Below are 12,897 nucleotides of genomic sequence, written 5' to 3'. Positions count from 1 at the left end.
TAGTTTCAAATGATTACATATTAAATTCACAAAAAAGACATGCATAAGAATGCCCAAGGAAATGTTCAGAATGTCCAAATGAGTAAAATTCATTCATAATGGTCCAAACCTCTGCTGTACTCAGTTCCTCATTCCAACCTAGAAATCAGACTGGGTTTGGATAGTTAGTCCTCAGTGTAGTTACCATTTTTTGTATTCTTTGTATGCTTTTATAGATTTATAAAGATGAAAGTCTATGTTTTTGTATGATATTAATATTATTTTGTCTGAAGGGCTTCCTTTAACATTTCTTGAATTGTGGATCTATAGAAGTCAAAGTCTTTTTGACTTCTCTATCTTGAAATAGTCTTTTTCACCTTTTTTTGAAAAATACTCCAACTATAAATGTTCTAGCTTTCCTTTCAGAATTTTAAAGATGTCCAACTGTCTTCTTGTTCACATTGTTTTCAAGTATAAATCTGCATATATTTATTCTTTTGTATGTTATGAGAATTTTTCCTCTAGTCACTTTTAAGACTTTCTCTTAAAAGATTTTGCTAGTTTGAGAAAGTAGATATGGGTTTACTTGGGTTCATTTTAAATTTTTATGTGCTTAGTGTTATGGTTTGAGGTGTGGGTTACTGTTTGGGGGAACTGTCCCTGGGGACCTTTGTTCGGCTCCCGGAAACAATTCCAAAAAAATAACACTGCGGGTTCTTGTCCCAACTCAGGACAGATGTATACTGGTCAGGACTCTTGCTAAAGATTTAAATAAGCTTATTAAAAAGATAAAAATAATCTGGGTGTGGTAGCGCACGCTTGTAATCCCAGCATTTGGTAGGCTGAGACTGGAGGATTGCAGTTCATGGACAGCCTCAGCTACTTAGTGAGACCCTCCACAACTCAGTAAGACCCTGTTTTAAAATAAAGAATAAAAAATTCAGCAGGGGGTGTAGCTCGGAGGTCGAGTGCCTCTGGGTTCCATTCCCAGACCTGCAAAAAAACAAAAATGATAGAAATACAGAAAACAGTTACAGCCCCATGCTAAAGCATGAGGGGATGGTTTGAAAGAATTCACCTACAAACACTGGAACAGCTCTAGGTTAATTTACATTACCATAGCTGCTTGCTTCCTGGCCGAAATCAAGGCCCTCCATCTTGTCTGCCTTTCATCTTCTACAAAATGATTTTTGAAATATATTTATTAATAACCAGAGATTTCTCAAATCTTCCTGGGCCATTCCCGATACTGGTACACTTAGGGTTCATTGAACTTGGGTCTTTGGGTTTGTAATTTTCATAAAATTTGAATTTTATGAATATATTTCTGAATATATTTCTTCAAGTAATTTTGTTGCTCCCTTGTCCAATGAAGACTACAATTACCCTTGAAAATGTTAAACAGCTCTTTGATATTTTGTTACATTTTAAAATTTTTTCTTCTGGTTGTATTTAATTCAGGATAGTTTATTAATCTTTAATTTCACAATTTCTAATCTGCCTTTAATCCTATTTAATGTATTTGTCGGGGGGGGGGGTTACTAGGGATGGAACCCAGTGGCCTTCTGCCTCCAGGCTATACTCCCATACCTATTTTATGTTATTTTTATTTTTATTTTTATTTTTATTTTTGGAAACAGGGTCTCACTAAGTTGCTGAGAGCCTCACTAAGCAACTGAGGCTGGCTTCCAACCCATGAAATCCTCCTCTCTCAGCCTCCCAAGTACTGGGATTATAAGCATGCGCCACGGTGCCTGGTTTATTCGATGTATTTTTCATCTTAGCCATATGACTCTTCATCTCTATAAATTCAATTTGAGTCTTTTTGCCAAATATTTGATGTCTCTAATTAATGCTCTCAATTGGATATGAAATGCTTTCAATTTCAACTGGATATGAAATTCAGCTGTGCTCTTTAAATTGCTATCTGTAAATGCCAACATCTATTTCAATTCTTATTTGCCTTAACTGATTTTTCTTTATAGGTCATTATTTTACTGATTATTTGTGAATAAGATAATTTGATTGGGTGCCAGAAATTATGAATTTTACCTTGATAGGTACTAGATATTTGTGTATTTCTGTAAATATTCTGGAGCTTGGTGGGGGGATTAATTTACTTGAAAAGAGCCTGATCCATTTTACATCTTGCTTTTAGGAGTGGGGTATTTCTCTCTGTCTCTCTTTGTCTCTGATTCTTTCTTTTCTGGTATTTTAACCTGAACACTGCAGCTACCATTATCTCTTTGGGTTTTCACCTCTATTTATTCACGTTTTACCTTGGTTCCATCTACTTGCGCCACAGTCTCTAAACTTTACATGGGGGCATTCATGGACTTGTGTTTGCTTTCTGTTTTTCCAGGATCATTGTTTTTCAAAAACTGGTATCCAGTGTCCTATATTCTGTTTTTTCTTATACTTTCTCCAGCTATTTGATAGTTTCAGGAAAAAGGATAAGTTAAATTTTAGTTATTCTATTTTTGGTGAAGCTAATTAAAAAGTAAAGACTTTTATGGTTGGTTGATTTTACTTTGTAGTTTTCTTCTTTTGCTTTTTAATTTTTTACATAGAAGAGGTGCTAGGGATTGAACACAGAGCTTCATGTATGCATTTTACCACCATGCTACAAACCTGACTCCCAAAGACTTTAAATCCCTGCATTTTCAGCTATTTAAATTACCAGTAGAAAATAAGGAGAAATAAAATTTTATTTTTATTTTGATCTTTATTTTCTTTCATTTTTCCAACAAATCTCTAGGTTCATTGGCTAAGGGCTTTTGATTTTTTTTCAGTTTTTGATTGTGCAAAGAAACATGAAAGATAACTACTTAGTCTGTGCCAATTTTTGTTTTTTATTTTATTGTTTCTGTTTTTCCTTTGAATTACTTCTGAAAAAAAACATTTTTACTCAAAAATTATTTATAAAGTCAAAAGCTTTTAAAAAATGTTTTTCTTTGTTATGTGACACCCACCAGGAAAGCATGGTTAGTAGCAATAGGTACAAATGTATATTTACATAAATTAAATTGTTAGAAATTTCAGTGTTATTCATATTTAGTTTTCTGGCATTTTAGATGCATTTAATTGAAGTTCAAGGCAAATCTCTTACATTTTGGAATTTTAAATAGAATAAAAGTGATTTTGAACACCCCTTTCACTGACACTTGTTGCTTAATTTGTTTAGAGTTGCATGCCTTTACATTAGTTTGATCCATAAAACTTTTAAAAAACCAACCACTTGCAAATTCCTTTGTTTAAGAGTGGCCAATTAGCTTAGTTAGCTAAAAAAAAGTATTATGTAGGGGAAATAGAAGTTTTGTTCTACCAAAATATCTTTGAAAACATTTTTTTTTTCCTAGAATTAATTTAGCATTATCACTGCTAGCGATGGAGATACAGTTTACTGAATTTGAAAAGATTAGGACAATCATTTAAAAAATAATAAACATAGTATTACCTCTATAAAGGTACTCACATTTTACATCATCTACCAAGGAAAATAGCTGTCATCCCTTTTAATGCTTTACTACTTTTGTGATATATGCTAAATGTTTTCCAGGGATAAGGTAAAAAGAGGCATTAAGAGATACATAATCTTCTTTACATTTTCTTAGTTTAGGTGAAAAGGGTGCTTGGAAATCTACTCGTACATCCTCACTTGCAGGTTTAGAAATAGGTTTTAATATACTACCAGTACAAAGAGTTAACAATACCTAGAAACCAGAAAAAAAAAATAAGAGTGTTCTTATTCTATCATGAAAGAAATAGGTTTTTTTTTGGGGGGGGGGTTTGTTTTGTTTTGTTTTGTTTTGTTTTTTTGGTGGTACTGGGGTTCCTGGAAGCCCTTCCACCTCCGGGCTACACTCCCAGACCTATTTTTTATATTTTTATTTGGAAACAGGGTCTCTTAAGCCAGCAAGGCTGTCTTCGAACCTGCACGATCCTCCTATCTCTGCCTCCCAAGTGCGGGGATTACAAGCGTGTGCCACCACGTCCAGCAAGAAATAGGTTTTAATATACTACCAGTACAAAGAGTTAACACTACCTAGGAACCAGAAAAAAAAAAAATAATAAGAGTGTTCTTATTCTAGCATGACTAAGAATGGTAATAGTCTGGAAGGCATTGTGATCATTATGAGACATTCCATGCTCATGTAGTTAAATATCTGGCATTTGAAGCCAAGTTTCAGGACAATTATACAAACACCATGATAGCTCCTTAATTAACAATTGAAAGTATTTTCCATTTGCAGACCACAAACTGATCTTATTCTTCACCAGTATTCAAAACTGTGTGTTATTATTTTAGATTAGAAGCTTTGGCAACCAAATGATATTTATCCTGCACGTTACACTCAATGTTACTATTTGGGATAGTTTCCCCAAGTGAAAAGCCAGAATTACTCATGGGTTATTGTGTTGCCTCTCTTCAAATATCATTTCTATAATGCTTGAGGATAGTTCAGTTATTTGTAGAATCAATAATAAAGGTAGCATTATTAGTGCTAATAGCTATTTTCAAATTTATTTATATCCTGATACTCTTCCAAGTGATATACACAGTCAGTGCGCAAACTGCATTTCTGGGCTTTTATACTTGCCTCAGCAATAATGATCAGAGGCAATTTGTGTCATATTGGTAAAAAAGAATATGTTGTGAACATTTGCAGAAAGCACTGTGAACATGGGAGTCAGATCATCATAGGTTCATGGGAGTCAGATCATCATAGGTTCATTGCATTCTTTGATTTGCTTAACTACTTTTACTTATTTCTATTGCACATAGATCTTTTGTGGCTGAGCAATTATACTTGAACATAAGCTTTAATTGCATCATCTATTCCTATTTTTATATATGCACTTGTATTTTTTTTTTTTTTTTCGGTATTGGGGATGGAACCCAGGGGCCTTCTACCTCTGAGCTCCACCCCCAGCCCTATTTTTTATTCTTTCATTTTGGAACCGGGTCTTACTGAGTTGCAAAGGGACTCACTAAGTATCTGAGGCTGTCTTTGAACCACAATCCTTTTGTCTCAGCCTCCGGAATGCCGGGATTACAAGTATGTGCCACCACGCCCAGCTAGCACTTGTATTTATGCTTAACAGAATTATGTTATTATTAACACAATATTAATTATGTTAATATGAAACTGCCAATTGATAAAAATTTTGAGTGATAATTTTACTACAGATGTTCATATAATTGTATTAATCCTCATTTGAATTTAACCACGAAGAGTTAATTTTCTTATTATGATGGATTTCTTGCATATTAAGTTTACTGAATTCCGTGCACACACTGTGAAAATATTTAAATTTTGATCTCATCATTTTAGCTAAGAGAAACCAACTTAAACAATTTTAATGTGGTTGTGTGGGAAAGACAGTTTTGCATAATTTCTTTCTCTTTTAGAAAAATCTAAACTTCATGTTTTCTCCCCAGGTATCTAGATACCATGAATTTCTTCTTGAAGTCAATTAAACTAAATGTATTTCAGAAGTACCAAAGAAAAAAATGAACATAGTTTTAGGCCTTATTCATAAAACAGCAGATGAAGTCAGAAACATGTTGAAACTATAAAATATGATATAATTTAACTTTTTAAACAAGAGAACATTTCTTCTCAAAGTGCATATAATTCAGTTTTTTTCATTATACACAGATCACAACTTCCATGTCGAAATACATCATATTTTAATGGCTGTTATAATTTTTTATTTTTATATTTTGAGGAAAAGTTGTTAATAAATATTTTTATAAAGGCTTAAAAGTTTTGCTAAGTCACCTTTCTCAAATTTAATATCTACACATTTTATTTCTATAATCTACCTGGCAATTTAATGGAAGGAATTTTCCTTCTATATCATTATCATTTATGAATCTATTGGAATATATAAAATTTAATTTAGAAATTTAAAATATTTGTAGTCAGAGTTTAGAGCATAAACAGAACAATGTGAAAATGAACCAATTAAAATAATCCATATCTTCTCAATATCAAAGCTACCATGGAAATTAAAAGGAAACATACTGTGCAGTAATATTAAGGTATTTCTCTGACCTACTGGATTAGATCTTTTATTTTCACAAGGTGACAAATAAATATTCAAAACAATAATTATGAATATGCCAAGAATTTTAATCATTATATTTTATCATAGCAGCAAATAACTACTAATTCCTACTAATTCTTTTATATTTATACTATTCCTGAAACTCCTCTGAGGCTTATGTAGAAAAAAATTAGCTTGCTTTATTTAATGTCAAATGCATTATCAGTGGCTACAAAAGTAGATGAAAATAATAGATTTGCAAATCAGCCAACTTTGATTACTCTCCAGCTTCATTCTGTCACCAACGGATGACACTGAATGAAATATTCATGTAAGACATATGTGCAGCCCTCTGGGCATAGCACAGCTGGACTTCTATTGATTTGTGAACTCCACACTTACGGGCAACATATTGCCAGCAGCAGATCTATTAAATTATATCCAATAGCCTACTCCCAGAGGTTTACTACAAACTGTTCCCAACACTCCCTCTCAATGCGACCACAAAAGTGGCTGTCCTTCACAACTTCTTTGTTTGGGGACTTTGTCTCTAGTAAAAGCCTAGATCAGATCTTGGCATTTTTATCAGGTTTCACAGGAAGACAGGAGGAAAAGAATAAGAAAAAGAAAATTAATAGAAAAAGCATGTGTTGACTACTTTAAAGGCATTAATAGTAGAAAATTTAAAATTCTTTGAGAAATGGCAGGATCATTCAAATTAAAATATGGATTCCCAGGAAAAGCAGCAGTGAAAAGTTCAAGAATTATTGTGATAATTGAGACTAAAGTTTGATTTTTAAATATAACCCTATCCTATTTTATGGGCTCCTGCATGCAGATAACAAGAATTTACTATGGGGAGTAATTGTGTACTTTAAATAAGAAAAATTGAGCAATCCAGGTACTACCTCCAAGTCTGTTTCTCCAGGTCCTTCCCAATAAAAAGAATTTAACGTCAGCTCCATGTATGTAAATTTTGGGTATTGCAAGTTCAGAGCATTTTGACTTACTCTTAGTAGAGTCTTCATATCTCACTCCCCCACATATAGCATATGAGAATGCAGCCCCTTATGTTTTCCATGGCTCTATTGCAAGTCCTGTATCATCATACTATAGAAGGAGCATTTACTCCCTTTCTATTTCCATTTCCCATACCCATCTATTAAAATTAAGTCAAGGTAATTGAGGAGGTTCTCTCTCCCTTTACTATACCAAAATTTCCTGAATAAAACTTTCTCACTCTTTCTTCACTCCAGAATTACAACTTGACTGCAGGCAAAAATCTACTCCATTTCATTCAATCTTTTAAATTATCTACAGCAAACAAAAACTGTTTGGTAATACCCAACTTCCATCTAACAAAAGATGAATCTTGTGGCCACAGTAGGGATTGGTTTATTTTATGGAAGGAGAATGATATTCAACATATATCTTAGAGTTCAAGTTTTCTCAAAGATAGCATTCCATTAACATTGCTGTCTTGAGGAGAAAAAAGTCACAACTGAACCAATGATGCTGGTAGAAAAAACTATTGATATATTCTAATATTGATACCCAAGCAGTTGAAAATCACAAGTCAACTAAGGAAAGTATATTTCAAAGACTTAAAAACTCACTTTTTTTTTTTTTTTTTTTTTTTTTTTTGGTGGTACTAGGGTTCCTGGAAACCCTTCTACCTCCTTGGTAAACTATTTCCCAGATACCCTCCCAGATAGCACCCCCACCACAATCCAGGGCTAAAGTAAGAGCATCCATAAACCACTAACTCAGTACTATATATTTAATTCCAATCTGCCATTTTGTTTTGGCCTCAGGATATCTGGGTATTTTTTCTAAGAGATGGCTTTGCTCAATCTTTATTAAATTCTTGTTCCTGTTTACCTAAGTAAACAGGAAAGTCTTAAACTAAATAAATCTATTAATAAAACTTCACAAAAGTTTTACACATTGTGAAAATTATGTCTGCTAGGTTTCTAGGAGAACAAAGGCTCAACAAAAAAGTTAAAAATGAATCCCTTTGCTTACTAATTGGAGATCTTCATGACAAAATTATGATGGCATGTCAAAAAACAATGTTTCAACTTTTTTTTTTTTTTTTGGTGGTACTGGGGGTGGAACCCAGAGGCTTTCTAACTCCAGGCTGTACTTCTAGCCCTATTTTATATTTTTTATTTGGAAACAGGGTCTCACTAAGTTGCTGAGAGCCTCACTAAGTAGCTGAGGCTGGCCTCCAATCTGTACAATCCTCCTGTCTCAGCCTCCCAAATGCAGGTGTTACAAGCATGCACCACCATGCCCTGCACAATGTTTCAATTTAATGAGGTAGCCTAAGTTCTCTGAAAATTAACTCAAATTTTCCTTTAAGTTAGTTATTTTCAAAGACAAGTGGAAATAAAACTTATTACATTGATAAACTTTGTCAAACATTTGTTATAATGAACTGTGGCTAAAAGTTATTAAAATTCGCATATGTTAGTTTCAAATTACAAAGATTCTTTATTAAATAAATTTTTCTTTGAAAGACCAAAATAGATGTTTTATTTTGTAATCTCTCTGGGAATACAATTCACTAAATGCATAGACTGCCTTTTAGTATCAAAGGGATTAAAAAGTTCTGTTGAAATCAAATACTTGGAAAATTATAGAAAAAAATTATAAAAGATCTTGTTTTTTAAAAGTGAGCTAAAATTTTATTATTAAAATATTGCCATTATGCATAGAATTTACCTATAAAGACAGTCTGATTTTATTTTTCAATACTTGAACATTAAGCCTCAGGGCCTGTCTCTATTGCAGACACTGGAAATTCAGTTTCCCATCAGTCAACATAAATATACTCATAAATATCTTCATTTTTAAAAATAGATTATCAAAAGTTAAATCATAAGCTAAATATGAGGAACCTATTCAATCAATTTGCAAAAGATCAAACTATTGTAGATATGACAAACCTTTCTTGTAGGCTTTAATAAACATAGTGCTATTGTAAAGAAACCAGGACTAATTAATGCCTTAAAATATTTCTGTAAACTAATGTTATGAAATATGTTTAGAGGAAAGCAGAGGGAATCTACTTCAGAAAAAGATTGCTCTAATAAATATATTTCTTACCCCTGAAAATTAAACATGAGAAGATTTAGAGTAGTTGTTTTTATCGTATTTTTCAATTATTTGAGATCAAATGCTTTTAAACTCTTTGAAAGACTATGCAAGGAAGATAGCATCATGGATTTTTTTTTTTATGGTACCGAGGAGGAAACCCTTCTACATCCGGGCTACACTCCCAGACCTATTTTTATACTTTTTGAGTTGGAAACAGGGTCTCTTAAGCCAGCGCGGCTGGCTTCGAACCTGTGTGATCCTCCTGTCTCCGCCTCCCAAGCGCGGGGATTACAAGTGTGTGCCACCATGCCCTGCAAGCATTATGGATTTTTTGTTGTTGTTGTTGTTGTTGTTTTTAATTTTTTTTATTGGTGCATTATATTCATACAACTTATTGGGGTAAAAAACTTGTGTGTACAAACATGTACTCATCGCTGATTTAACCCCTACCCAAATCCCACCCCATTCCCTCCCCATCCCTCCCTCCCTTGCTTGGCTTAGTGATTGACTTCGATATGTTTAAGAACATTGTGAGCTTTAGAGATTTTCCTCTTCCCCCTCATTTCTCCTCCTTTAGGTTGACTTTGATGTGAAAAACCACACAAGTTTTTTGTGTTTATTGTTGAAAAAGTTTGTTTTTCCTAAGAAACAGTTTTGAAGACAAATCAAGGATAAAAGATACTGGGATTATTGACAGGTTTACATTTATCTCCTCGGTGTCTTCATAGAAACTCATCTGCAAATTAAAAGTCCATATTTAGGTTTGTTTCATTTGTCTTTGTAGCTCATTTTTGAAGGTATTCGAGGCCCTGGAATAGAAGGGGACATAGCCATTGATGATGTATCAATTGCAGAAGGAGAATGTGCAAAGCAAGACCTAACGACGAAGAGTGAGTATCTTTTCTTGGGATTGGTTTGATATAATATTAAGGTAACATAACTACTATCAAATTAATATACATTCATTTTAAGAGACAAAATCATTTTATTTAGAAATATTTACACTTCAGACTTTAAAGTTTTACAGATATTTTAGTGAAAGTATTAAAATTTATTTTAGTCATATTTAGGCTAATATAAAAGGGATTTTGACTTAATTTATATAAATAAAAAAGTTTTATATTCAGATAAGTTTTAATATATTTTAATTTATATTAATTGTTTCAGAGAAGATATTTTAGAACTTTTATTAAAAAATTTGGTGGATCTAAATGTTTATTACCCACTTAGATGACTATAGATGTTTTTATTTCCCATATCATTTGAAAATATGTTTCCTAGATCTAAGTTTTGCCAAAATACTTAACAGAATTAGTATTATAAAAAGCTATAGTATATACACATACATACATACATATATAGTATATACACATACATACATACATACATACACTGGATATATATTATATATTATGTGTCATCTATATCATCCATGATATAGATGATATATATTATATCAGAAAAACTTTATTACTAAGTATTAGAGTTAGTAATAGAGTTTTTCTGATATAATTAACCAAAAAATATAATTAATATAAAAAATTTAATAATTAAGTTTTTCTGATATAATTAATATAATTAAAACTCTTATACTTAGTAATAGAGTTTTTCTGATATAATTTATCTATAAAACAATCTTGTTTAGTAATTTGATTTACAGTCTTCACATAGATTTGGATATTATGACTTAATAATATCCTTAAACTTTGTTTTTCACCACAGCCCATTTTTTAAAAAAATGGTACATAACAAGGATAAAGTGTTAGGGAGCCGGAACTGTTTCAGGGGCCCTGCTGAAACTGTTACAGTGAGGTGTAACGCGAGTTCTTGTTCTAAGCTATGTGTAGAAAACTATAGCCTGAACTCTTTCTGTAATACAAAGATGGAAAGATAGGACAGATTTAATAAAGCCCTATTCTAGAGGTAGTATAGGGGGGTGACTTGAAAGAAGTCACTGAAAGTTTTTGTATCCAGAGCATTTACAGCTTCAAAGTCCTTCATCTTGCTCTACCAAGTAATCTTCTGACCTACGTGTAAGCCCGCCCACTAACTCTGTGCAGGCCCCCTTTCTTATGATTATGGGGATTATGACTATGGGGATTATGATTATGGAGAGTTCTAGCTCAGCCAAAAAGTCTTCCTGCCTTACTGCAGGTGTAAGCCTAGGTTTCTTTGTTAGGACCAGGATGATTAACAAAGTCAGTGGCCATGTTGTATCTGCTTCCCTTTCACAGAGGCCATACCCTCCTCCCACACTCTGTACCCTCCTCCTGCTCTCTTGGGGAATTCTTAGCTCTTCTGCTAGATGTCATGTATTATGTAAACCTGTTGTTAGAATTTGAAAGCCCCTGGTCCCAGCTCTTCTGTCTACTTGCTAATTACTTTCAATGAGTGGACTCTGCATTATAGCAGCTGCCTGAGTGCCTGGGAGTAACCTGTCCCCGCTTTTTACATTTTGAAACCAATTTTCGATACATTACTACCAAAGTCATTTTTCAGTACTGGCACATTAATACTACAAGCTGTATTCAAATACATTTTGAAGCCATTTCCCAATACTGGTACATAGAGAATACAAAAAAAAAAAAAAAAACTCATTAAAATTATGTGTCGAACTGCTTCTTAAATTCTTCATCCCTGTGCTATAATTTGCAAACATTCCTATTAAAAGTTCCTCCAACTAAAGCACTGTCTTAGGCCCATCTGGAATATTTCATTTTGTGCTCATATAAAGAGAGAAAAATCAAGCTAAAATTACACAAGTAACTAATAAATAATGTGGCATATACAAAAGCATGAAAACCCATCTTTTATAAGTCTAGAGCAAATTGAAGTCTTTGTTAAGCTTCTTTGCAACTCAGTGAGACCTTGTTTCAAAATAAAGAATAAACTATAGAGCTGAGGGTATTGCTCAAGAGTACAAGGGTTGTTCCATCTCCAGTACCACAAAAATAAATAAATAAATAAATAAATAAATAAATAAATAAATAAATAGATAGATAGTTTTACCTGGAGAGAAGCTTTAACTAAAATACCAACTTTCAGGAATTTTTCGGTTAGGCTGAACTTTATGATGCTGCCGAAGTTTAAGTTAAAGAAATAAATAGTCACATAATTTCTAGAGTGTGAACCTATGATTTAAACATTGATGATTTACTGTTAGAATAGTAAATTTATCTAACCATAACCATTCCTACCTACTTTTCAACAATAGCAGTTTTTCTTTCAATCTTCAGGCATAACTGCTTGTGAAAACTTGAAGAGAAGAAATAAATAAATAAATAACTCACTATTTTGGATTTCTGAAAATGTTCTCCATGTAATTGCTTTCATAGGTTTAGCAAAATTGTGACTTGAGCTCAATCCAAAATCCATGAGAATATATTCTGGATGAGTTTTTATAAGCATAATATATCAATTTAAAATAAAAAAGCATTTTTATTTTGACAAATGCCTAGGTACTTTCTTTTTCACTTTCCACAGAAATAAAGCTGATAAATAAAACCAAGAATATTTCTCAAAAATGTATTCATATATTAATTTGTTATTAGTTCACTGAAGCTGCATTAGTAGTTACAAGAAATGCTTTTCCTATTTTTTTTATATTTTTGGCACTTATTTTTTCTCTCTAGATTCCGTTGATGGTGCTGTTGGGATTTTAGTTCACATATGGCTATTTCCAGTTATTGTCCTCATCTCTATCTTAAGTCCTCGAAGGTGACCTTATCCTGGCAGAGGCTATAAACGGTTCACCAGGCACTG

The 12,897-nt window shown here is 32.7% G+C and overlaps 1 protein-coding gene across 2 annotated transcripts in view; it reads left to right on the top strand.

Moving 5' to 3' along the window:
* Positions 1–12,856, top strand: part of MDGA2 (MAM domain containing glycosylphosphatidylinositol anchor 2) — a gene marked incomplete at both ends in the record, with an annotated part of 848,361 nt that extends 835,505 nt beyond the window's left edge. For both annotated transcript variants that reach the window (XM_080707341.1, XM_080707342.1), the window contains 2 exons: positions 9,920–10,025; positions 12,768–12,856. In XM_080707341.1, the coding sequence (XP_080563467.1) occupies positions 9,920–10,025; positions 12,768–12,856 (195 nt within the window). The remainder of the gene's footprint in view (positions 1–9,919; positions 10,026–12,767) is intronic.
* Positions 12,857–12,897: the final 41 nt, after the last annotated feature.

The sequence above is a fragment of the Muscardinus avellanarius genome (genome assembly GCF_963383645.1).
Source record: "Muscardinus avellanarius genome assembly, chromosome: 12".
In the NCBI taxonomy this organism is placed as follows: Eukaryota; Metazoa; Chordata; class Mammalia; order Rodentia; family Gliridae; genus Muscardinus; species Muscardinus avellanarius.
Note: the sequence above shows the minus strand (reverse complement) of the source record. Positions and strands in the feature narration are given on the sequence as shown.